This window comes from Cnephaeus nilssonii (assembly GCF_951640355.1).
Source record: "Cnephaeus nilssonii genome assembly, chromosome: 16".
Taxonomy (NCBI): Eukaryota; Metazoa; Chordata; class Mammalia; order Chiroptera; family Vespertilionidae; genus Cnephaeus; species Cnephaeus nilssonii.
The window spans coordinates 40698739-40726304 of record NC_137087.1 but is presented as its reverse complement, the minus strand read 5'-3'; the positions used below and the strand labels follow the sequence as shown (position 1 = coordinate 40726304).

The 27566-nt window shown below is 40.1% G+C and overlaps 1 protein-coding gene across 2 annotated transcripts; it reads right to left on the bottom strand.

The window, feature by feature from the left end:
• Positions 1–1435: 1435 nt before the first annotated feature.
• On the bottom strand, positions 1436–25084 carry CCNJ (cyclin J). Of its 2 annotated transcripts, none has more exons than XM_079793597.1 (6): positions 24929–25084; positions 24190–24299; positions 14487–14697; positions 5488–5787; positions 5241–5364; positions 1436–4619 (listed from the first exon to the last, which is right to left on the bottom strand). In XM_079793597.1, exons 2-6 carry the CDS (start codon positions 24256–24258, stop codon positions 4208–4210), a joined length of 1116 nt encoding a protein of 371 aa, XP_079649723.1. In that variant the 5' UTR covers positions 24259–24299; positions 24929–25084; the 3' UTR covers positions 1436–4207. The 2 variants fall into 2 exon arrangements, with proteins under 2 accessions (XP_079649723.1, XP_079649722.1); XM_079793596.1 differs by having other exon boundaries at positions 1437–4619; positions 5241–5400.
• Positions 25085–27566: the final 2482 nt, after the last annotated feature.

The following is a 27566-nucleotide window of genomic DNA, read 5'->3' as shown; positions in this document are numbered from 1 at the left end:
ACTATATGATCCCAACTGTATGACATTCTAGAAAAGGCAAAATCATGGAGACTAAAAGATCAGTGTTTTGCCAAGGGTTAGGGGACAGCATGGGGAGGGATGAATTGGTAGGGTATAGAGGGTTCTTAGCAGTTAAAATACTTGAATGTATCCATGGTGAATACCCAAAGAATGTATACCACCAAGACTGAACCATAATGTAAACTATGGGCTTCCGGTGATAATGATGAGTGAATGTAGCTGCATCAATTGTAACAAATGTACCACCCTGTTGGGGGATGCTGAAAATGGAGGCGGCTGTGCATGTGTTGGGGCAGGAGGTACCTGAGAAATCTCTGCCTCTCAATTTTGCTGTGAACCTAAAACTGCTCTAAACAAAGTCTTAAAAATACACACAACAGTGACAGTGGGGTAGGGTAGCAGCAAGTATCTTTCCCATAGGAAGGCAGAGTCTGGTCTTGATGCTTTCTTTCATATAACTGTACTTGTCACATGTTTTTTTTAACTATATTTTTATTGCTTTCAGATAAGAGAGAGACAAAAACATCAATGATGAGAGAGAATCATTGACTGGCTGCCTCATGCATGCCCCCCATTAGGGGTTGAGCCCACAACCCAGGCATGTGCCCTGACCCTCCTGGTTCATAGGTCGATGCTCAAACCATGAGCCACACCAGCGTGGCCACTTTTTTTGTTTTTTAATCTAATGAATTTTAAAATGGATACTGAATGATCCCGAAATCAAGATAATATTAAACTGAGTTCTAGTCTATACCATTACAGTTGTTTCAAGTGTGCATATCAAGCTAAATATAAGCTGCTTATGGCTAGGGAGGTAACTCTTTTATCATGTAACTTGAGGACAGTTTTTGATGATTAAAAACATGTCACATGGGATTCAGAATCACCTCAAAGTGAAGCTACCTATCCTGATGTGGAATGCTTACTGCTCTGTTTCTTAAATTCAGCCTCAAAGATCATTGTATACTAACTGATTCTCTTAAGGGCTGTGGCTAAACCCTGCCACTATGCCAGAGCAACTGAGAATACACAAGACTAATTTAAAAAATGCTTTCTAGGAGTGTGAATTCCTAACCCACACACATAAACCTGTTAAAAATTTTACTCTTCAGAACAAATTATATCTAAGTTTTAAGTTGAATTAGTAGCAAATAATACTTATACCTAGGTGAACAGACCATTATTACTCACTGTTGACCGTTTCCTCTCACACTCTTGACTATTTTCTTTGAATTCGATTTCAATTTTCTGAAGCTTGCATTGTTTAATTAGATACTGCTAACATACAAACAACTAATTTGAAGCTCAAAAGGCCCAAAGCTTCGTTCAATATACTTTTGTGAGCTTTGGTGCTCAGGTGGAATACATAATGAATGGACACCACTACAGTTATATTATACATCCAGATGCCTCTTAGCAAGTATAATCAAGTCTGACTTATATGATGACATGATTCAATGAAGATGCAAGTATACATTAAATTTACATTTAAAAAACAAAACACCAAAACCATTTTATTGAAAACTAGTTTTATTTTAAAATTAAGTGCATAGCACTCATCTAACTCCATTGGTGTAGACTTTAGCACCATACTCGCATTTGCATTTAATGTTATAACAGATACATTTTGGTTTTCAGTCTGGATTTGAATAGTGTTTATTTAGTGGACTTTGGTAAAGCCCTTTATACACATCATTAATCTCTTCACAGTACACACTTAATGATGGTCCAGTAATCTCAAAAAAAAAAAAAAAAAAGACCTAAAGACTGACTAATCAATAAGTTAAACAAAACGAAACCCACATAACTCCCCCCACCCACATCTCCCAAAGCTAGCAGTTGTGACTTGAATTCATACTGAAATCTAATGTTTTAAAAATAGTTCTGGTTCTCCAACAACCCCATCCCATCCCACCCTGGGTATGCAGCAATAATATCCAATTATTTTATTCTACCCACCCACCCCCCTCAAAGTAATCCAGTGTTCTTTAGCTTTTTTAAATATAAACTGGGAAAGTGTTATTATAAGCTTTTTAAAAAGGCATAGTCTATAACAAGAATGACATTTAAACCAATCAATAAAAGCATTTGACAATACATTAAATTACCATAGGCACCAGTTGTTGTTTCAAGTTGGGATCTCTATCCCAGTATCTTACATTCATAGTATTACTGAGGTAGTTAAAACACTGAAAATTGGACTCCATGTTGCTGGGTTCTGAATGTGAATATGAAAGATATATTCTGATGAACCCACTTTCCCCCAAATAATTCAAGTTCTCTTGAGGTAAGAACTACCAAAATCCAATTAGCAGCCTTCTATAAAGAGGAAAAATGATGATACTTTCAGAAAACAATTTTCATGCTTGAAAACTGCCATGTAAGTGTTCTTACCTGAGTGGTTTTGAATTTTTTATTTTTATCTACCAGACTAATAAATCCACATCATGCCCTATGTACTCTATTTATAAAAGTTACCTCTGTTTAAGGAAAGGACATTCTCTAAGAATTCACACTGGCAGAAGCCACCCACCCACACTTATCCACTGGAGCCACCTGGATCAGTTTTTGAGTCCCTTCCCTTCCTAACAGAAGCCATTTGGCTTGTTTACTGAGACTCCTGCTGCATACCCACATCTTTATTAAGTTTGTCTTCAATGCATATTGTGGCAGTCGCCTACCTGCCATGCAGTTTCCCTTCTATTCAAGTGCTATCTTTAAAAAAAAGAACAACAACAACAAAAAACACCACAAACAAAGACACACCTTACTCATTTTTAAATCAGAAAGCTTCCCTCCACCAAACCTCTCTTCTCCCACAGATAAGGGCACAATGTATATGGTTTCAGTTATTACAATGATTTTTTTTTCTTTTTATGTTTACTCCCTCAAGTCTCTTTACCCTCAAATTGCCCTTGCTGTAATGACTTATTATTGCTGTTTTCACTCATTACCAGTATAGTGAAATGTCCCAGGGCAGTTTCTGGGGCCAATCTATTGAAAATGGCTACTGAAGTTTAGTAATCAACACCTTTGCCTGCTTATACTGACTAACTGGACACAAAGGTTGCTTATAAAACCTGTCTTCCATGTAACAAAGTGCTGCTCTAGCACAACCTGAGAACTACCCTGGCCACATTCACTTAAAAGGAAACCTACAGAACTTTATTCTAGTACTGCCATTTTACAGTTATGCCTTCCCTTGAAAAAACTTCTTTAGAGTAAAATCAAATCTGAGTATAAATCATTGATTGCACTGAGAAATGCACAATCTATATATGTATTATGAATGATAGAAACCACCATTTCATTCATTCTAAGCTACAATTATGTTCTCATTTGAAAATACATCCTAGCAGGAGTACTTTAACCTATGTTATAAAGGTAGCTCATATTATAACATTCCCAAAACATGTTGCATTACAGTTAAGTGTTTCCAAGTAGTACAAATTCCCTGAGATAAATGTGTTTTAATTCTAAAGATTTGAGGTTGGTCACTTAGGGAAAAAAACAACAATTTATGGCCATGATTTTAAGAGATCTACTTCATCCTTAATTTTAGTACATAAATCCAGGTACCTATACTACATTGTGATATGAAGTTATATAGAATCATCTAAAAAATTTATTTTTACTGTACAGATCGGTATAGCAATTCATGAGTTTAAACTTAAGTCAAAAAATCACTTGTAGATCAAGAATATAACTCAAAACTGCAGAATAAAAAAAAAGGACCTCTTCAAAAATTAATACTGTAACTTTCCTTCATAAAAAGACTGTTTGGCAAGAACACAGACATCCATTAATCTCTGACAATATAAGCCAACATTAGGCACAGAGCCCACCACAGGTCAACTCTCAAAACAGCGAAATAGATAGAATCTGTCCAAATTTCTGTTGTATTGAATATTTTTGAAATACTTGGACCATCAGCAGGGGCTTAAAATTTTTGTCATGTAGCTATTTAACAGAATTTGACATACATTCTGTTAAAGTGTTTGCAGTGTTTGCTTAGTCCTCCCAGGTCTTCATGGTGCATTCAAAGGGATATTCAGTCTTCTTGGTGCTGCTATTTGAAGAGTTCTGATGCAATTTGAATCCCTTTAGAGAAGTTTATAAAAAGCTGGCCCACAGCTTCAAGTCACAAACAGTCTGGATCAGGTGTTACCGTTACCACCACACAAAATCACCTTTCAAAACATGGAGTAATGCAAGGGAAATGTTCATTTAGCTGATAACTCCGGTTATAAGAAACATTTAGACAGGGCTTAACTTCCACTGGTATTGCCAGTGACATCCCAACACCAGTCTGCACATGCCCAAGGCCCTGAACACTAGTCTGGAAGCCAGCAGGACATGTCTGTAGTGTGTAAGATGAGGTGTGTGTGGTAGATACAATCTGCTGACAGCTTGGTTGCTCTGATACAGGATGGCGATACTGCAGTGAGGTCTGATGCGTCTGATGGAGATACTGAGGTTGCTGAAAGTGAACTGGCCGCGAGGGCTGGGAGGTTGTCTGGAACACACTTAGTTGTGCTGGCTGAGGTACTGCTTGTCCTCTTTGTTTGTTTGCTTCTTTCACATCATTATCATGAGCACTACAACATGGATTGAAAGGAAACTGCTAATGTTATTTGAGAAGAATTTGTAGAAAGTCATGCACCACCCCCAACTCCTCCACAGCTGACTCCACAGACAGCACCACTATACCTAGAAAGCTGTCACTATAACCATAATTTCAATAACCTGAGATCTTATTTATCCTTCTAGGAGCTCCTTCCCTTGGTAGAAATCCAGGAAACCAGCTGCTGGTAGCTTTAAAGGTTATGTCCAGCTTGGGAGATATATCTACAATAAGCATTTAACTGTAACTCCTACTTTGGTGACATCCTGGGGCCCAATGATTCAAAGATGTGGTAACGAAGAGCAAGGCAAGATTTGCCTGGACTGATCTCATAATCATGGGCTTGCATCAGAGCAGCTTCTTTCCTTATCATGTACTCAGAATCATACTAGCAATGGCCTCTTCCTGGATAACAGCCAAAAGGGGCTCCCCTTCCACCAAGTATCACTCTTACAACAACTTGTTCATGGCAGCAAAAGCAATCAGAGCAAATACCCTAAAACCTCTGTGCGTTTGAAAAGTTGCTTTTAAGGCCCCTTATACATGAAGAAAAATATTTATGAGACATTGCAAACACAAGAACAAAGAGGCTTACATCAGTAGCCGTTCAATGCACTGCACTAAGAAATCCCAGGAGTAAGCAGTAAGACGATGAAGTCTTGTAGGCCACGTTGGAGAAAGACGAAGTATAATCCTTGAAGAAGCCACACATGCAGCAGCTACTAAAGAAGGTGCATAATTTAGAAAGGCATAATCTGTGGAGACATCAAAAATGAACTTAAGCAACAGAATACACAAGTCACAAGCTCACAAGTCACTTACTGGCATCCACAATCACTCACCTTGCAAAGACACTTCTAGGAAGTAATCTGCATACTTGGCCATGTAGAGTTTAGTTTTTTCCAAGCAAATCATTGGCCAGCCATCATGAAGATCTGTTTCGTGTACTGCTTCAGAGAGATAATACTCGATGAAATGGGCAGCTGTTGGAAGGCAGAGGTTCCACTGAAAAGTTTCTAATAATAATAGTTCCATATGTAGCAAATTTTGTTTTGTCAATACTAGATTCATATTAGTCATACAACCCAGGCTGTTGAGCTGCTCTAGCTTAGGCACACTATCTTCTTTTTCTTCAAATTTACCTTATAAGAAAAAGGGGGAAAATAGAGAAAATATTAGGCAAATGATCATATAGGTCTAGTCAAGTAAATGGAATTTGCTGCCTTTTATTGCAAAGATTTAGATCCAAAGACATTCTTTCCCCTACCTTGTGCCAGAACTCTGTGGTTGTTATATTTGCATGTTTTCTCTCCCAGTGCCTCTGTCCCCCTCCCTTCACTCTCCACTAAAAAAACTTGAACATGTAAACATTTTGATCTAAGTCCTATTGTGTAACGAAAAAAAGTCACATGAATGCCAATGAAAAAAATAACTCTCTCAAATCTTACCAGCTGAACCTTTTCTGGCAATTTCTTTGGGTAGTTGATGGAAGAAAATTCTTTTATTTGAACAGAAGAAAGTTTAAAGGACTTAATGTCATAGAGTTATCTGAAATACCTGAAATCAAAAGTAGCTAAGTTTCAAGTATTGTTATCTCAGCATATTTTCAGCACAATCTCAATACCAGAGATAAACAGAGGGGGTGGGAGAGGAACTGGATGAATACATAACACAAGCATTCTCAGTCCACAATACACACACACAAAAAAAAAAACCTATCCCTCTTTTTCTGAATTCAAAACAAAAACCTAGCTAAGTCTTTTGTCAAAAAGAAGGGGTTGGGGGACACTTTATATGCACTTTTTTATCCCCTTACTCAAAGCAGAATAGGAGTAAAAACGATCTGATGATAAAACTTCATTATTTAAAGGCATTCACTTTTTTTTTCAGGATATACTCATCCTTATGTACAAGGTAAGGAATATAATTCCCTCTCCAGCCCCAGAATAATTTTTTTATAGAATACATACCATCTTACACTTTAATTTCCAAGCAATTGTTTTAATATATATCATTCATTTTAGGCATTTCTAGAGGCCATGGCTGGAAAGAATTCAAACTATCAAGTACTATTAGATTTTCCAGATGCACCAATAGATTAAAAGAGTTGTCTTTAAGTCTCTTTGTTCCATGGTGGTCCATAGAAGAAGGGAAATTATAACTAAAGCCTTCTACAACTAGTATTATGTTCTATTTTCCGATAATGTTTAAAACAGTCATATTATATTACAACTAGAGGCTCAGTGCACGAATTGGTGCATGGGTGGGGTCCCTCGGCCTGGCCAGTGATCAGGGACGGTCAGGGCCAGTTGGGGGGGAGGGACTGTGGGAGTTTGGCTGGCCACAAGAAGTTGGCTGTGGGAGCACACTGACCACCGGGGGCAGCTCCTGCGTTGGGCGTCTGCCCCCTGATGGTCAGTGCGCGTCATAGCAATCGGTTGACTGGTCATTTAGTCAACTGATCATAATGGTCGCTTAGGCTTTTATTTTATTTATATATATATATATATATATATATATATATATATATATATATATTTTTTTCCACAATAGCTTTACACTTGTTCAAAATGATAGCTTTTAGAATGTTACATATTACATAAAAATTTTTGTTCTACTATTATAACTTTTCCAATATATTTAGTTGCCTAGGAAATATTACAATTTTATTTTATCCATTTAAAAACATGTTTTTAAGAGCCAGAATGACTGCCAAAGCAGTAGAAACTAGATGAATTTCCCTGTGAAGTTTCTCTTCCAGAAGAGATGGGTTTATACCACACACTGAAGTTGTTACAACAAATGGTAGTTGCCAGGGTCACTCAGTCCAGATGCTTAGTGTACTAGAGCCAGAGGGGTTTGTTCAAGTCAGCCTGCCTTAGGGCTAGGGAGGAAGTACTGCTGACTACCTGGCTCTTTGCTTAGGGAGGGGGAACTAGGGTAGAAGCTTTTGTCTCCTATGGCACGAGATTGTATGATAACTTAAAGAAGAAAGCCTAAAGAACTATTTAATTCCTCTTCTGCTCCAGAAAATTTGGACTTTAGATCTAAACTACTCAACTAAATATTGTTGCAGATAGAAGTTAATAAAAAAATATTTTTACATAATTCAAACTTTTCATAAATTTAGATATTCCTTCCTAATTCAAATCACACAGAGGTGAATCTCACAAGTTTTCCCAATAGCATATACTCAGTACACCTCAAAGCACTAAAAATGGTCTTTATGACATAGTCATCTAGCATCATCACTGCATAGAGATACAGGAGAGGAACCCACTGTTCTCAGAATAACAGAGTGGAATTCTTCAGAGTAGAATGACCTATGAACTTAGTTCAGTCCCTCTGGATGAATCACTAAGGCTTTCAAAGTGCCCTGCCATTTGTGCAGCAACAACAACATTGGCAGTATACCTCAAAGGAATATTGTAAAAATTAATGAGTTTACTTATATCATGCTTGAAGTTCCTTTGAAGAAATTAATATACCATAATTCACTGTTTAATTCAAATATCAAAAATGGTTCATATTATTTACTTGAAACTTTCAACATTGAAAACATTGTGTATGACCAAATTCAAGAAACCAAGATAGTGAGGTTGGCCAATTCATTTAAGTAAATTGAGCCAAAATGAAAATGGAAGCCGAAAGATATATGTTTAAATTCCCAAATCTGTACTGCTAGACCAAAGTATTGCACTGGGTTATATGGGGACAACAACTACCAGAATAGACAGACTTCTATATTATTAAACATCTATGGGCTTTCTATATTTATAAAGTACTTGGCTATTACAAGTGTGAAAGCCTTTGTATCTTGATTCACAATGTTAAAAATAAACTGCATATGCATAAATAACCATACTTTGGATTTTAATTCAGGTTTAAGTGTTTTTTTAACTTTTTAATTACATATAGGGATATAAATACTTAGGTACATGGGTATTAAAGGATTTCAAAGTGTGTGACAGCAACAATGAGTACCTGCATTCATAGCCATAGTTTTTGTTGTGTTGAATGTTATGTGCTTGAATATTTTAAATCTACTTATCCACAAAGCCCACAAAGCTCAGTTTCTTCAATGGAAAGGAAATACCAGAAGCCATGTGATTATATTGATAAAGGCCCCAAACAGGAAATAAGGGCACAGGAAATTCATGTCTGCTTCCCAGAAAATAAAGAATTAATAGACACAGAAACAAAATATCAGGTTGTCTTTCCTTTATAGGAATTGTTCAAATCAGCCCTGGATACGAGCATATTTTCAAAGCCAACAGTGAATGGCAAGTATGTGGTAGTAGGGCAAGGATCTGATGTCACTGTGAGCTCTTCCAACCTATATTGTGTTCTTTTATTATGAAGTAGGGAAAAAAGTTACCCATAATATATAATAAGAGTTTTCACAAATTTGTAAGACTATAGAACAATGAATAAATAACAGGAAGAGATAATTCCTGGGGAAAAAAGAGGTTCTATTCTCATTAAAAATTAAGATGTAAATCAAATAAACTGTGAGATACAATTTTTCACCTATCAGATAGTAAAGTAAAAAGGTCTGTCAACCCAGTATTGATGAGCAAGGAGAAGCAAGCACTTGTCTCAAATTTTTACTACTAAAAGCCTATACTCTCACTTTTGGCTTCATCTCAACTCCAAGATCACTTCTTATTTACCCAAGATCTTGAGCAAATTATCAAAAGCCTCATGGCTGAGTCAATGCTCATCACAGAAGTCAAGGAAAGCCAGGATATACATGTCAAAGAGTTAAAATTTGAGAATTTCTCAGGATAAATCAGTCTTTTCTGGAATGAGCCAGAACCATAGGGATTATAAAAGTTTATGGCAGAGTAATCAATGAGATACTAACGTTTTTATTTTTTTAATTCTCACCAGGATATGCTTTTATTGCTTTTTAGAGAGAGGAAGTGAGAGAGAAACAGCAATGTGAGAGAGAAACATCGATTGGACACCTCCTGTACAGACCCCGACCAAGGAATGAACCTGCAACCTAGGTATGTGCCCCAAATGGGAATCGAACCAGCAACCCTTTGGTGTACGGGACAATGCTTCAACCAACTGAACCATCTGGCCAGGGCTGTGATGCTAACTTTTATGTTTCAATTTCCTACTTACTTAAAAAAAATTTCCTACCTGTTTTTAAACATATTACCCCACTTGATTATCAAGGCAACTTTATAAGTAACTATTTTCCTTTTACAGAGAGATAATCTGAGACTCAAGGGTTGCTGAAATCATGTTGATCAGTGAACTAGGAGGTTGCAATTTGATTCCAGGTCAGGGTACATGCCCGGGTTGTGGGCTCAATCTCCAGTGAGGGGCATGTGGAAGGCAGCTGATTGATGATTCTCTTTCATCATTGATGTTTCTCTCTCTCTCTCTCCCCCTCTTCCTTCCTCTCTGAAATCAATAAAAAAATATATATATTTTAAAAAGATTCCTGAAATTCATACTGCTGACAAGAAATTAAAACGTAAGCAATCCATCACTATAATCCTTGGTCTACAACACTACACACCACACTCCAAACAGATAATCTGTAGGACCTTTGTTCCTACCTCTAATAGTACAAACACTCAGGTACCTAGATATGCATTAGTACCTAGGACTTATAAGCTGTGCTCCATCTTTGACCAACCTATTTGATAACTCGAATCGAACTGTCATCTGTAAACTGTTCTAAACTTTTATACAGCAGGTTGCCCATCCCAAAGCAGGGGAAGGGTGACATACAGAATTCAATCATCTATCCTACCTAATAATAGACAAATATGCAAATTGACCGTACCTTCGCTATGCCCACGATTGGCCAGGAGGCGCAGGGGGGGGGGGGGGCGGGCAGGACTCGGGGTGGCCGGGGTGGCCCATTGGGCCGGCGGGAGGCTGAGCTTGCGTCGCCAGCGGCAGCGCGAGCTCAGCATCTGCACCATGGCTGTGCTGCAGCACAGAAGGGGCCTCTGGGGCAGCGAGCTCACGTCCGCCGTGGACCATCAAAAGCGGGGGAGCTGGGTGCCTGTCCGCTCAGGCACCAGGCGCTGCGGAGGCTTCTGAAAGGCCTGGTGCCTGAGCGGACAGGCACCCAGCTCCCCCACGATCGAAAGCGAAAGCGTGTAGGGGACCCTACACATGCATGATTTAATCATGCACTGGGCCTCTAGTATATATATGAAACCCTAATATGCAAATAGACCAAATGGCAGAAGAACCAAACAACTGGTTGCTATGATGTGCGCTGACCACCAGGGGTTGCATGTGGAATATGCCGGGCGTCGGCAGCAGGTAGCAGGCAGCAGAGCGTGGAACATGGCGGGCGGCGGCCGCAGTGGGATGGTAAAGCAGGTGAGTGGGGCGCCAGACCAAGGCGGGGTGCCAGTCACTGTCATCAGGGTGAGCCTCTGGTGGTTACTGAAAATTCTTTGCTCTCGTGCGCTGCAGTCCCACCTGGTGCTTGCACCTGCTGCGGGCGCCAGCCTGGTTCGCACCTGCTGCCAGCGCCGGCTGCTGCTCACACCCACTGCCTGTGCCCAGCTGCCAGCCCCAATTGCCCCTTGGGGCTTCTCCACCTCCCCCTGCTCCTGAGAGGCGATTGGGGCCAGCAGCTGCCTCTCGCACCCACTGCCGGCGACGACCCTGCTCACACCCATTGCTGGTGCCGGCCCCGCTTGCACCTGCAGCTGGTGCCATTAACGGGTGCAAGCAGAGGTTGCCAGCCCCAATCACCCCTGAGGGCTTCTCCACCTCCCCCTGCTCCTGAGGGGTGATCGGGGCAGCAGCTGCTGCTCACACCTGCTGATAGTGCTGGCCCCAATCACTCCACACCGTCAGCAGGTGCGAGAGGGGCCAGCGCCGTCAGCGCATGGGAGTAGTGGCAGCGGGAGCAAGGCTGCCAGCAGACAGGGGACTGGGGCCATGGCAGGAGGGGCTCGGCAGAGCACAGAGGATGGGCTGAGACCCGCCCCTGTGCCTACTGTAGCCTCGCAGCCCACAGTTCCTTTCAAGGTGCACGAATTCATGCACTGGGCCCCTAGTTATTTGAATAAAGTTTGTAATAATTAACTGGAAAGCTGCAATTAGTATCCAAATGTAAGCAGATAGAGTGTAAGAATGTAAGAAACACTAGAATGAACTCCACAAATATAAAGCAGATCAGGTACTGAAAATAGGCTACTAGTTTATAAGCATCCTAAGCATTTCTGCTGTAGTAAAGTTACAGACTGGAGTAGGGAGAGATTGCAGGTAGCTTCTAAGAGCCAGCTTCTTTGATTCCTTGTATAGAACTGACAGCTTGAACTCTTTTGAGCACTGCCTAGGTGGGAGAGGATGAGACTCTGGGGGATACCTATCTCACTCTCCAGTGGAGAAGAATAATATAAAATCAATTTTTCTCTCTCAGGGAAAGAGGGGTTATGAGGTATTAATAGAATAAAGGAATGAGGTAACCAACTCTTTCAGTAATAGGTGATAAACAATTCATATTTGAACCACAGCAAATATAAATCCTAAAGCCTAGCTCCTCAAAAATAAGCAAAAGGCAACTACATATTACCATGTAAATCAATCTTCAATAAAACAAATTGATCATAATACTTTAAACTAACAGTAATAGACAATTTAAAAACAGGAACAATTTGAAAACTCCATTCCAACAGACCTAAGATGGTGCACAAATAAAGTATCCTTTCCCCACATTGTGAAAATTGCAGGAACTTGGAACCAATCCCAAGCATTGCATGGTGGCCAGAATTCTTACTAGATTATTCAACTAGTATACTCAATAAACTTTGGTACTAACATGTTGTTTATGAATATCAACTTTCATAATCCCTAATTCATCCAGTAAGTTACCAGTAAGTAAAGTTTAGTCACAAATATAAGTTGGTCTTTAAACTGACTAAGCATCACACATAATTTCACAGTCCACCAAGAGGAGTCTCCCACTTGGCCCACACCACACTTAAAGAACTGGAGGCACAGAGAAGGCGGGGTTTGATAGTGTTAAAGGATAGCAGGCAAAAATTTATTTTTCATTAATGATCCCAAATTTTAAAAATAACCTAACTTGCATATGTGATTTCCAGTTTGTCTCTACTATAAACTGAGCCCCTAATAATTATTAACATTAGTAGCATAACAAGAAACCATTCCATTTGTGGACTCTAACATATCTGATATGCCAAGTATGAGTTTTTCCAATTCTATGCAAACTATTAAACCACAAATGGCTTCACAGCCAGTGATGAAACATAAAAATTGTATACATGATTGCTTATGAAACCTTAATTAAAGGTTAAATTAAAGGTTAATTATAAATATACAAGCATTACTTCGCTGGCTTTCTGGGTGAGGAGTAGCAGGTCAATAGATTAAAGGATAAATGTACATTTTTCAGGAAGTAGATAGTATTCTGGTAGAATTTGGCTCAAAGTAATTGGGAATAGGGTTGGAAGATGGGACTTGAAAGGTGGCTGGGTCCAGATGAAATGTTCAAAATATTACATTAAGGAGTTTTTTCCTTAATCAAAACAGGCAGTGGGAAGTCTTCACTAGGGCTGTGTTTATTTACATTCAGCTTGGTCCACAAAGGATTTGAAATAACTTATAAAAAGACCTTCAAGGAGACTAAGTAAGTAGTTGAGGTCATTAGCTCAAAGGAAGAATTAGGGTAGGAAAAGAAAGCATGAGAAAAAATTAATACCAGAAATAATACCACAGAGGCCTGCATTTGGTTTTAAGTTTATTTGCAGTAAAAGCACCAAGATGTTTTAGAAATAACGCAGTATGGGGAATGCTCTTTAGAGAGCAGCCACAATAGAACCCAAACCCTGAAGTGGGGGTTAAAGATGAAGGCAGCAGATATTTCTAAATACTATTTTGAATTGGGCTTAGATTTCTAGTATAATTACTTAAATAACATATAAACTACATAATGGATTCAACTCCAATATCTAGTACAATCTTCTCACATTATTAAAAGAATAAAAACTCCATTTCAATTCCTTTACTCACCCCCTTTCTCTTCAGTTGGGGTACCAACAAACAATGAAATGAGTTACAGGAAGATGTTAAGAGAAAGAGGTACCAAAAAGCCCAATTAGCACATTTTGCACTGGGTAACAAGCATGGCTATATCAGATTCCACCTTGCCGCCTAGCTACCACATAGTTGTGCCTATGGCATAAGCAAAGGTATCCACATGTGTAGCAGCTGCATGTGAACCTTCAGTTCTTTAAGCTACTCATTATACAATCAGAAGGTATTCTAACAATAGAAGAGGATGGTACCTTTTAGACAGAGTTTCTCAATCTCAGCTCCATTGACATTTTGGGCCAGATGATTCTTTGTTTTGGGGTACTGCCCCACCTCTACCCACTGGATGTTAATAGCATCCTTTCAGGTTGTGACAACCAAAACCGTTTCCACACGTTGCAAAGAATCCCTGTGGGGCACAATTACTCCTGTATGAAAACTACTGCTTTAAGACAATGGTTCTCAAGTGGAAAGGTACATTAGAATCATCTTTGGAACTTTTCAAAAAGTTAAAAAATACCTAGGCCTCATGATGTTGATTCTGGAGTGGCCTAGACATTTATTTCAGAATATGCAGGATGTATGGCTTAGGCACATATGTTTTTAAAAAACTCCAGAGCCACATTTTAATGTCTAAGAATCATTGTCGCAAGGAGAACTTTCAACACCAAACTTTCTGATAGTCATAAACTGGAATAAATGGAATTTGGTGATATTTTACTGAGTCCTACATAAATTTATTTCATTTTTATAAACAATATAAATTTCCAATCATGTAGATCAGATTCATACTTACTTGCCAGAAGCAGACAGGAAAGTGCAACTAAATGAAGCTGCTGGATAGAGATGTCATATCGATCCATAAATAGGTCCAGCAAATAGACAGCAAGATGTCGGGCAGAAGGGCAGAGTGTGAAGCGATTGCTCACAATGGCAATCAAGTCAGCAAAATACCTTCTGAGACTTAGTTGTGGGGACTGGCCTTTGTAGGAGGGTAACTTCAGCTCCTAAATCAAGAGGAATAATATTTAGTTAAAACAGCCAGTAGCAGAAATGCAAAGATGACTTTCTCACAATGCAAAGATGACTTTCCCAATATATTAGTGTTACAATTACCTAAAGCACACTTTTCTTGAATGAAACACAAAAATGAAAAAGTTGAGTGGAAGAATAATGAATGGCATTTAAAATTTAAACCAAACTTTTCTCCTTATCCTTAATCACCCCTGACATGACCAACTATAGGTGTTTCTTGGATTACGAAATAGATGTATTTAAGCAAAATTTTTAATAAGGGAATCCTATTTTCCCTACCAGCTGTTTTCAGAAAAATATCCTTAGCCAAAACCCAACGATACCACACACACACATTCCCTCCAAGCTCAAAGCTTTTTGTTAGAAGGTAACAGATAAGTGGACATAATCCTAGTATGTCACATACTATATTATACTTGCAGGGATGTGGAAGGTAGAGACTAGTATTCATCCACTAGTCTCTTCTAATTATGTTTCCCTTTCAGCAGTTTTATGATCTCTCCTTTGCTATCATCCTCTCATACACCTAAAATTTTCCCCATTATCACTGTTCAATCTCAGAATTAAATGAACTTGTTTTTTAAAAATTAGAAAAATTCTATTAAAGTATTTCTAGAACACAGAGAAAGATGTCAAGGTTCTAAGTTTATTTTATGAGATGAGCACAATACCAACACTAAACCTAATATGTATCATTATAGAAATAACATGGGTATGATCCTGAAAGCACAGGAAAAAAAAGATAAATTACACTTCGTCAAAATTAAAAACTTTTGTGCATTAAAGGACACTATTAACAAAGTGAAAAGGCAACCCACAGAATGGGAGAAAATATTTGCAAATCATATATCTGATAAGGGGTTAATATCCAGATTATATAAATAACTCTTTTTATATATACAACTCAATTCAACAACAAACAACTCAATTAAAAAGTGGGCAAAGGACCTAAATAAACATTTCTCCAAAGATGATGTAGAAATGGCCAATAGGCACATATAAAGATACTCAACATGTGTCTCTCTCACATCAATGTTTCTCTGTTTCCCCCTTTCCCTTCCACTCTGTCTAAAAATCAATGGGGGGGGGGGGGGAGACACTTTTTCCCCCTCCCCAAGTGCGAGTCTGTGCTGTGAGATTCTTTCCCCTTTCCCACGTGGGAGTCTGTACTTGTTCTTCAATAAATTTTCACCTTTGCATAAATAAACAAACAAACAAACAAACAAATAAATATCAATGGAAAAAATATCCTCCAGTGAGGATTAACAAAAATAAATAAAGATGCTCAATGTCACAAATACTTAGGAAAATGCATATAAAAACCATTATGAGATACCACTCACACCCATTAGAATTGCTGCTGTAAAAAAAAAAAAACAACCAGAAACAAAAAACCCACAAAAACCAGAAAATAAATGCTGGCAAGAATGTGAAGAAATTAGAACCCTGGAGTATAGTGGGAATCAAAACTGTGCAGGCACTGTAAATAATAGTATTACAATTCCCCCCAAAATTTAATGTAGAATTACCATATGATCCAGCAATTCCACTTTTAGGTATATACCAAAAAATTTTAAAGAAGGGACTCAGATAGTTGTACATCCATGCTCACAACATTATTCACAACAGCCAAAAGGTGGAAACAAACAACCCAAGTGTCCAACAACTAATGAATGAATAAACAAAATATGGGCCCTGGCTGGGTAGTTCAGAGTGTCATCCCAATACACGAAGGTTGTGGTTTTGATCCCTGGTCAGGGCACATATAAGAATCAATCAATGAATGCATAAATAAGTGGAGCAACAAATCGATGTCTTCTCTCTCTCCCTTCATCTCTCTCTTAAAACAGAATAAACAAAATAAAAACAACAAAAATGAAGTATATACATACAATGGATTAATTCAGCCTTAAAAAGAAATAAAATTCTGATATATGGTACAGTACAGATGAACCTTAAAGACAGCATACTAAGTGAAATAAGCCAGACAAAAAAGGACAAAGATTGTATAATTCCACTTGTATGTAGTACCTAGAATGTTCAAGGTCATACAGGCAGAAGGTAGAATTGTGGTTACTAGGCACTGGAGGACAGGGAAAATGGGGAATTATTGTTTAATGGGTATTTCAGTTTGGGAAGATGAAAAAGTTCTGAAGATGGATGTTGGTTATGATAGCCATATGTATCTAATGTCACTAAACTGTTCACATAAAAATGGTTTAAATGGAAAATTTTGTTATACACATTTCACAACAATAAGCAAACACCCTAGCTGGATTTGAGTGTCATCTCAATGCACCAAGTTTGTAGGTTCAATCTCAGGTCAGGGCACATACAGGAAGCAACCAATAATGCATAAAAAGGTGGAATAGCACGATGAGTGCATAAAAAGGTGAAATAGCAAGTTCATATTTCTTTTTCTCTCTTTCCCTTCCTCTTTCAAATATCAATAAAAAACAACAACACACACACAAAAATGGAAAAAATAAAATAAATTAAAGGGAAAACCCGCCACAAAAATGGAAGTTACATATCAATCTAACTTAATAAGATAAAAATTTAGATAAAATATTATTCAATGTGTGCTTGCTTCAGCAGTACCTATACTAAAATTGGAATGATATAGAAAAAATTAGCATGGAGTGATACAGAGATTAGAAAGGATGACATGCAAATACATGAAGCATCTCATATTTTTGTGTAGTATATGGTGACAAAAGAAGATTTGACTTTGGGTGGTGAGCACACAATGCAATATACAGATAATGTGTCAAAGAACTGCACACTTGAAACATATATAATCTTACTTAAAAATGTCACCCCAATAAATTTAATTAAAAATAAAAAATAGTCCTGACCGGTTTGGCTCAGTGGATAGAGCGTTGGCCTGCAGACTGAAGGGTTCTGGGTTCGATTCCATTCAAGGGCATATACCTTGGTTGCGGGCACATCTCCAGTAGGGGGTGTGCAGGAGGCAGCTGATTGATGTTTCTCTCTCATCAATGTTTCTCTCTATCCCTCTCCCTTCCTCTATGTAAAAAATCAATAAAATATATTTTTTAAAAAGAAAATAAAACAATTATCAAAGGTAATTTAGTAATGTACGCAAAGAATGTATCATTAATTGTAGTACATCCCAGGAATGCAAGGTTGGTTTGATATTAGAAAATATCTATATGTATAAAAGGCTAATATGCTAAGTGTCCCTCCGCCAAATCTGACCAGTGACTTGGCAGCAGCGGTTCTCAGGTGACGCACCCTGAAACCAGAGAGGAGGGAGCCCGATTCTTTGCGGTGCCGAGCAATTCCATCTTCGGCCATGGGTTATGTTGTTGCCGGGGCACTGTCGGCCCCAAATCTGGTTTATTGCACACTTGCATTTGCATTCCACACCCTGTATGACAGCAACTTTGCAGAGTGCCCTCTCGCACTCCGGGACCCCTTGAGCCCGGTTTCGGCCCGATCCCCGCAGGCCAGGCTGAGGGATCCCACCTGCCAGAGGGACCCTGCTCACTCCGCAGACACCCCCAAGCCACGGCGCCACCCCAGGTGCGGCCGGCCGGGGAGGGACCACAGAAGGTTGGCTCCAGGGTGTGTCTAGCCTATCTCACCCAGTCCCGCCCCGCCGGCAACCTTCTAATTAATTTCCTTTCAATGTGCACGAATTCATGCACCAGGTCACTAGTATTAATATAAAAGGATTAGCATTCTAGTGCCAACTACTGCTATATTATTAAACAGTAGAGGCCCGGTGCACAGATTTATGCACCGGTGGGGTCCCTTGCACCAGTGCACAATCAGGGCCAGGGAGGGACTGTGGGAGGGCTCCAGGGTGTGTCTGGCCCGTCTTGCCCAGTCCCAATAGGCCAGACACCAGCAGCAAGCTAACCTACCAGTTGTAGCATCTGCCCCCTGGTGGTCAGTGCACGTCATAGCTACCGTCGAACGGTCGCTTAGGCTTTTATATATATAGATTATTTTGTGAATATTAACCAATCCAAACAGAAAGAGGAAAGAAAAGATTTAATTATTGGAAAGGAAGAATCAAAGTTACTCTTAGAAACAACGTTGTTATTGCTTTAGATGATAGAATTTATATCCAGAAAGAAACAAGAAAAATCAACAGGAAAAATAAGGAGAAACAGTAAGAATTCAGTACAATGGCTATTTATAAAATTAATATAAAACAACCAATAGCTTTCTGTATGCTAAGAGCTGTTTAAAAAATAGAAGATGCCACATACAGTAACTATAAAAATTAAAACACCTATAAATAAATCTACATATGCCAGTACTATATGAGTATAACATTAAAATTCTGAAGGAGTATGGAACACTTGCATACATAGAAAGACATTCCTTTTTCTTGGATAGAAGAACCTATTTTATAACAATGGCATTTCAAATCAGGGAAGAATAGATTAATTTAATAAATATTTCTGATAGTATAAAGAGCTAATTTCTTTATTTAGAGAACTCATAAATGAGTAAGAAAAGGCAACAAATAGGAATAGAGTTCATAGAAAAAATAAAATAGGGTCAAAACATAAAAAAAATGCCTCATTTCATTCAAAATTTAAAAATTGTAGTTTTTCACTTGCCACATTACATTTTATTAATTTTTATTTATGATATCAAAAGTGAAAATAGGAACTCCCAGATATTGGTCAGGTTGAAAATATAACATTTTGGGGGATAAGTAGATAATATAAACTTTTTAAAATGCAGACTGCAGATACTTAGCAACACTAGGCTTAGGAATTTACCCTATATAAGGCAGTCCTTTGTAGCACCATTTTTAATAGCAAGATAGTGGAATAAAAAGCTTCATGTCCAACAACCTGGATGGATCTCCAGAGAATTATGCTGAGTGAATAGAGCCAATTTCAAAAGGTCACATATTGTATAATTCCATTTATATAACTAACATTCCTGACATGATAAAACTATAGAAATGAAGAAGAGATTAGTGGTTGCCAGGGGTTAAGGGGAGGGGGAAATGTGGGTGGCAGGGAAAATGGCATGGCTATAAAAGGGTAACACAAGAGAACACTGTGGTGATAGAAAATATTCTGTACCTTGACTATATCAACGTCAATATCCTGGCTGTGATAACTGTACTATAGTTTTACAAGATGTTACCACTGGAGGAACTAGGTAAAGGATATAGGGGATCTCCCTGTACTATTTCTTACAACTGTATGTGAACCTACAATTATCTCAAAATAAAAGTGTAATTAGAAAAAAGCTTGCCATCTATCAACAGGAAACTGGTTACATAAACTATGGGACATCGATTCAATATGCAGACATTAAACTAAAGGGCAATAGACCTGTATGTGTTGATATGGAAAATTTATTTTTATTGATTTCAGAAAGGAGGGGAGAGGGACAGAGAGATAGAAACATCAATGATGACAGAGAATCACTGATTGGCTGCCTCCTACACGCCCCCTACTGGGGGTTGAGCCAGCAACCCAGGCATGTGCCCTTAAAAGAAATTGAACTCAGGACTCTTCAATCCGCAGGCTGACGTTCTATCCACTGAGCCAAACTGGCTAGGGCAAATATAGAAAAATTTGATACATTGAGTGAGGTTAGGTGGCAAGAAGGTACAGAACAGTGATTATATATTTGATCTGTTCTATCAACAATAAAAATAATTTCTTTGCAAATATACTAATTTATTGGGTATCTTTTCAAGAAAAAACAAAACACGTTAAAAGTTGGTAACCTTAGATCAGGAAATAGTGAGGATTGGGGTACACTCATTTTACTCCTTATACTATCCAAAATATTTTTTAACCATATGCATATATTATATAAATTTTTTAAACATTTAGTAGTAGTTACCTGGGACACAGGCTAATGGGCCATTTTATTTTATTACCATAGAATTGTATACCTGGAACCCACAGAACTCCATCAACCAATGTCTTCCCAATAAATTCAACAAAAATTAAATTTAAAAAAATGAATGAAATAGGAGATATTACTACATATTTTGAAGACATAAAGAAAAATAAAAGAATACTACAAGGAACTCTATACTAATAAATTCAACAACTTTGATGAAACAAACCAATGGGCCATTTTATGTTTTTAATTTTTATGTAAGTGATAAAAAGCACAAATGCTACAGGAGAAAGAAAAAAGATTGGCTTAGGCTGGCTTGGCTCTTTGAAGATAAAAATAAAAAATTAAATTTTTCCAAATCAAGGGATTTCTTATGTAGCCCTTCGGGTTTTTCTTTTCTCCTTTACCATTTCTGTAGATCTTTACAATGGTGTAAATGAGTTAGTTTCAAACTTCGCCTGTCTTTGCTGTCATCACATGACACTTACTGAGCATTATCCATGTAACAGACACTGTGCTAAAACCCCATGGATACAAGCTGGAAAATGGTCTCAAGCCTCTCTCTAGTAGGTGAACCAAAATACAGAGATTAGAATATGATATATAATCACAGGGTATTAAAGGAACACTGAGGTGAGAGATCTAACCCCGCTCACAGGATGGGTTGTTGGGGAAAAAACAAAGCCAGAATAGTTTTTCTGCAAAAGAGGCCTGAACAAGGTCTTAAAGACTCACTGGGAAACAGCTGGAAAACACTGGTGGACTTTATCTTTAACTATGTTAAAACAAAGGCAAAACAAAGACAAAACAAAGGCAAACAAAGGGTCATTAATTGGAAATTTTAAACAACGTGTCCAATATATTCTCTTTTTATGATTTTAAATGGTAAAGTATAAGTGCTTACCAGATAGCTGTCAGATTTAATTATCTTTTTCCAAGTATTGCAGTTGTACAAGCATGAGAAAATAACCTATGCTTCTCTCAGCTTACAAGTTTTTTCTGTGTATTCCTGATTCCCTAGAATTGAACACTCTTGTTTCCATCTGCTTCTCAGGATCCCATGGGTCCACCTGTCATCTCCATCTCCAGTCCTCATCAGCTCACCATCCCAAGTACCACCCACTTCCAAGAATGGGTTAACTGTCCAGCCAGGATGGAAATAAAGGCATAGAAGAAATACTCACAAGTGGAAGTATAAGTCTGGGGATGATTTCTTACAAAACTAGCATTGCTTCTATCTGCCATAAAGGATCCTAAAAATTCTCCCCGAAGCATCCTAAGACACTAGTATGCATAGCAAAACAATGAAAAGAAAAAGAAAATGACACAGGGTATAAGAGGACAGCTACTTTGTAGGGGGCAGGGGTAATTACATGGAGGAAGATAATTATATTTTACAAAAACAGTTTGGTTGGCATTTTTATTCCTTCTTAGTAGGTTTAATGCTAGTCACATCAATTATTCCTTCACAAACCTTGCGTGTAAACATCGTTCATAGTGTCCAAATGGCAACTGCCCAAAGGAAGACCTAAATTCTGATACTTTGAATTATATGAGACTCCATAAAGGCAGGAATCATGTCTGCTTCATTCACTGTTACCACTCTAACACCTGGCATAGCACCTTGAACATTGTAGGCTCTCGAATATTGTAAATAAATAAGCATATGATTATCCAACTAAATCTTTAATGAACAGCCTGGAATTAACATGTATTTGTTCAATAAGAAAGGTTCATTTTAACTTTTCTTGACTTTAGTGTATTACAAACAGCGGTCTCTCCAGTTCCTCATGTTCAAGTTTTACTGATAAGTTCTTTATAAAGTGTAGCCGCTGTGTGAAATCACAACATGTGGCTTAAAAAATGCTTCAAGATAAAAATAAAGCTAATCCAGGGCAGCATGACACAAGTGGCTCAAGATAACTTTCAATGGCATTCCTGCACTATCTTGTCCTTTGATAGTTCATAAGCAACTTTAGTACAGTTATGTCTTATTCCTTAGATCCTCGCCAGAGCCTAATACACAAGAGCATTCAACAAATTTATTGGGGGGAGTGTGTGTGTGTGTGTGTGGGGGAGGGGGCGGGAATCCACTTTCAATCTCAAACTGATAAAATTAATGCAGGTAATCACTCAGAATTAAAATTACACATAAAATACAAGAATAAAAAACTATGGGGGGAAAAATGGAAATAACCAAGAAAAATATTTTAAGTTTCATGTCATTAAAAAAATATGTAATTAATGTCACCATATACCAGAGTGATAAAGAGCTAACACTTAGAAAAGAAAAACATTTAAAACTGAAAGACAACATCTACAAAAAAAAACACAAAAAACAAGTATCAGGACAATTTTCAAAGTGGGAAACCTGCAATTCTCTTAACATTCCAGAGAACTGTTCCCATGGTTGAGACTTTTCTGTGGTACGACCACTTACAGGACTGGGGTGTATATAGTGTCTGAATTAATAAGTAGTATTTAGAAACCTCAGTAATTAAAAAGGGTACAATTGTAACAATTTAAGTCAAAATTAGGTTTTCTAATTCTACTTAATCTGATTTAAATAATCAAGATATAAATTATCATTTCTGGATCTCACAATCCAACAGTCAACATCCTTTTTATTAGAGTCAGCTGTTTTGCTTCTTTCTAATTTTCTATACCGCATGAATGGCTCCTCTATTCATGATGAAACTGATGCAAATTAGAGATAATTTTGGATCTGGTCTCTCTTCTGGTTATCAAAGAGGCAAAGCTGACCCATTAAACTCAGATGTGACACAAAAAGTAGAATTGTTGCTTCAGAATAACAAAACACTTTGCATTGTGCCAGAAACGTGTCTCCTTTCCCACCAATATCTATTAAGCATACTAGGTCTACTTTTCTGCCCTTGATATTTGCTGGAAACAGTAGCTAACTTCTTCTACCTTAAGGCTTTTTGTACAGCCCCAAATCTTGGGGTGGGAGGGTGGGGTAGAGAATAACAACAGTTATCACTTTCTTAGTGCTTACTATAGTATGCCCATCACTGTTCCAATACACGTACAGTATCAACTCATTTAATCTTCACAGTCATCCCAGAAGACACATCCTATTATTATTCATTTTACAGATGGGAAAATTGGGAAACAGAAAATTAAGTAACTTGTCCAAAGTCTCACAGCAAGCTAGTGGAAAGGCTGGGGAATTATTATTTATGTACAAATGTGACATTACACACAGCTGCATACAACAGCAACTATAGGACAAGGAAGACTGCTCTGCCCCATAAAATGATGTCTGCTGGCTTTTTAAGTATAATATGAAATCCCTGTTCCATCTGGAAACATCAGAATGTCTCTTCACACCTTCTCTCCCCCAACCTTACACACACACACACACACACACACACACACTCCACCCCACACCCCTCATTTAAGTTGCAGGTTCTTCTGACATCCAGGGAAGCCGAGAAGTTAATTAACCTTGAGCAAATAAGCAAACTCGCCTCTTCTGCTCTGGAAACTAGTGGTTCAAGAACCTGACTTTCCAGGGAGCCGAGGTTCGTACTAACTGGCAGAAGACACCGAGAACCCAAGTGGAAAGGTCTGGGCACCAAGGTTACCTTGTACCGAAGGGCTTGGTGAATATCAGCAGCCAGCTGTCCCCGCCACCACTGCCCCTCCAGCTCCATGGGCCCGGGCGGCGCGCCTGGCCAGACGAGGCAACTTCAGTCTGCAAGACAGACCCCAGACGCGGTCACGGCCAGCTCCCTCCAGACGACCCCGCGGCCCCTCCCGGGGGGGGGGGGGGTGTGACCTCAGGCCACCCTGAGTGACTGTCCCCCTCCACCTGCCTCATCCTAAAGCCAGCAGGTTCTAACCAACTCCCTGCCGCCGCACGGAGGGCCGAGCTCCCCAGTCAGGAGGCACTGGCTTCTTCTGAAAACCGCCGGGCTGGGTGCCGGGAAAATGGGACTAACTGGGGCCCGAGTTCCCACCGCGGAGACCCGGGTGCACGCTGGAGAAGGACCGGCTTCGGGCTCCCCGTGTCCGGGGTTCGAGTCCTCCCTGAGGAGCGGAGAGACTTGACACCCGTCACAGCCCAACGGAAGGTGGAAACCTCCCGCGGAGAAACCCGGAGACGAAGGCCCGCCCAGCGCCGGGTCCCCGCTGCGGACGGTCGGGCGCTCGCTCCTCCCCGGAGCCTCCCCGCGGCCCGGCCCGCACCAGGCCGCCTCCTCCCCGTCCCGAGGGGCGCACGGTGTCGCGCGGCCCCCGAAAGGCGAACAAAAGGCCGGGCCGGGCGGGTCTGGTGTCCGGCGCCCAGCCCAGGCCTGCCGGTCCCGCGGCGGCCTCCCTTACCCGGAACCGAGGCCCTCACAGCCCCAGCCCCGCCGGCATGCGGGGGACGCCGGCCCCGCTCATGCTGCAGACAGTCGGCCGCGAAGCGCCGGCCTCAACTCGGACCCAGCGCCCGGGCGCTCGCACCGCCCATTGTTAAAGGACCGGCAGGCGGCTCCGCGTACAAAGCCAGCGCGGGGGCACATGCGGCCCGCCGCTGCCAATCTCGTCTCGCGATACAGCGGGGTCACCCCGCGCCGTCCAATCGGCGGCCGGCCGGGCCCAGGTGCAGCGCCGGGTGGGCGAGGGCTCGGCTGCCGGTGTCTCGCCACGCAGCGTCCCTCGCTAGCCCGGCACGACCCCGCGCTTCGCGTGGTCCGAGTCCCAACACCACCCCCTCGGAAGCCTGCCTGAGGAGTGGGCAGAGGCGGAAGGGAGCACCGGGAAAAGTATAACGTTGGCCATCGTTCCGGTGGCCAGTCCGGTCATGCCACTCACCTGCAGAGAACCTGCGATGGCTCCTCATTCTGGCAGAGTTATGGCCAAGCCTCAGCTTGGCGTGTAAAACCTCTCACAGGCCCCCTGGTCGGTGCGGCTCCGCGGTTAGAGCCTGGACCCGAGCACCGAAGGGTCTCGGGTTGGTGTTGCTGGTCCAGGGCAGGTATCTGGGTTCCAAGTTCAACCCCCAGCCCCGCACCCCGGTCAGGGCGCCTGCGGTAGGCAACCAATGGATGTGTCTCTCTCAGATGTTACTCTCTGTCTCTCATCTCTCCCCTCACCTCCTCCCCGCCCTTTGCACTGTCTCCAAAATCAATGGAGAAAATATCCTCGGGTGAGGATGAACCAAAAAACCAACAACAACAAACCCTTGCAGCATGGATTCAGAATGCCTCATCTCACAACAGCCCCTTACATCCTATGGGCTGCTGAGTGGAATTATCCGTTCCTCCATGTGCTTTGGTCATTTCCAAAGTCCCTAAAGCGTTTTCTCTTGTCAGACTCTGCTGTCTTTTAAATTCCATCTTAAAACCTACTCCTCCTTCTAGAAACCTAAATAATCTCTTCCCCTTCCTTATTTCCTTTGCTTTAGAGATTCCTAGAAGCTTTGAAAGAAGATTACCTTTAGTAACCTAGTTTGTCAATTCCATAGTGGATGTCATTAACCACCTGTGGTCCCAAATCAGGAAACTACGAAAGTGTGGAAACACTCCAACATCAATTAAGGTAATGTGGCCCGGCCGGCATGGCCCAGTGGCTGAGCGTGGAGTTCTGTACCAGGAAGTCACCGTTAGATTCCCCGTCAGGGCACATGCCCAGGTTGCGGGCTTGGTCCCCTGTGTGGGGCATGCCGAAGGCAGCGGATCAATGATTCTCTCTCATCGTTGATGTTTCTATCTCTCTCTCCCTCTCTCTTCCTCTCAGAAATCAATAAAAATATATATTTTTTAAAAATAAGGCAACGTGGGACCTAAAATGTGATGAGCAGACATCTAATCAACTGTATTTTAACCTGCTTGATGAAATATCACAACAGAAGTGGATATTCAACCCAGGACAGTGATTCTCATCTTTCTGAAAATGTAATCAATCTCTTTTAATATTAAAAAAATAAACCTTAGAACCCTACCCCTTTAGAATCTTTTGTTCCAAAAGTCACAAGATAAAGAACTACCGTAAACTGATGAATGTATGTTACATGAACTTGACAATGACATCATACACTTGAAGGACAGCAGCAGATACTAGTATGTAAGACAATGCTTGCGTGCAGAAGAGCAGGGCTGCAGGAACCAATGGCAAGACAAGGGAAACTCAGAAGCAGAAGTTGGCAGAGCCAAGCCTAGCCCAGCATTGTCTAGACCAGTGGTCGGCAAACTCATTAGTCAACAGAGCCAAATATCAACAGTACAACGATTGAAATTTCTTTGGAGAGCCAAATTTTTAAAACTTAAACTTCTTCTAATGCCACTTCTTCAAAATAGACTCGCCCAGGCCGTGGTATTTTGTGGAAGAGCCACACTCAAGGGGCCAAAGAGCCACATGTGGCTCACGAGCCGCAGTTTGCCGACCACTGGTCTAGGGAAAGGCTGCCCTGGCCTATCTCAGTTGCAGGATTTCCCTAGAGAGGAGATGGACACGGCTGAAAGCTTCATGCTATTTATAATGGCATTTAAATAGTACCTACCTCCTCACGTTTCAATTCATGTGCACTATGCAACTTTATAACAATAATTTGGCTTCCCAATAACTTAAATGTCCAGGGCTTAAGAACCCTTTCTGGAAAAATGGGTCATGGACTGTAATCATCATGTAATAAATAGGTTGTTTTTCATGGTTTCTACTTTGAAGATGTTATTCACTGGGAGATATTTGTTCAGAGATTTTTCTGTTTCTAGGATTTGCTTCAGATATTGTTCTGATCCTTATTTGTTTTAATATATTTTTTATTGATTTCAGAGAGGAAGGGAGAGGGAGAGAGAGATAGAAACATCAATGATGGAGAGAGACTAATGGATGAGCTGGCTCCTGCACGACCGGGGATTGAGCCCGAAACTTGGGCATATGCTCTGATCAGGAATCAAACCATGACTCCCTGTTTCATAGGTCGATACTCAACTGCAGCTGAGCTGATTCTTATTTTATAAGAAACCTGAAACCT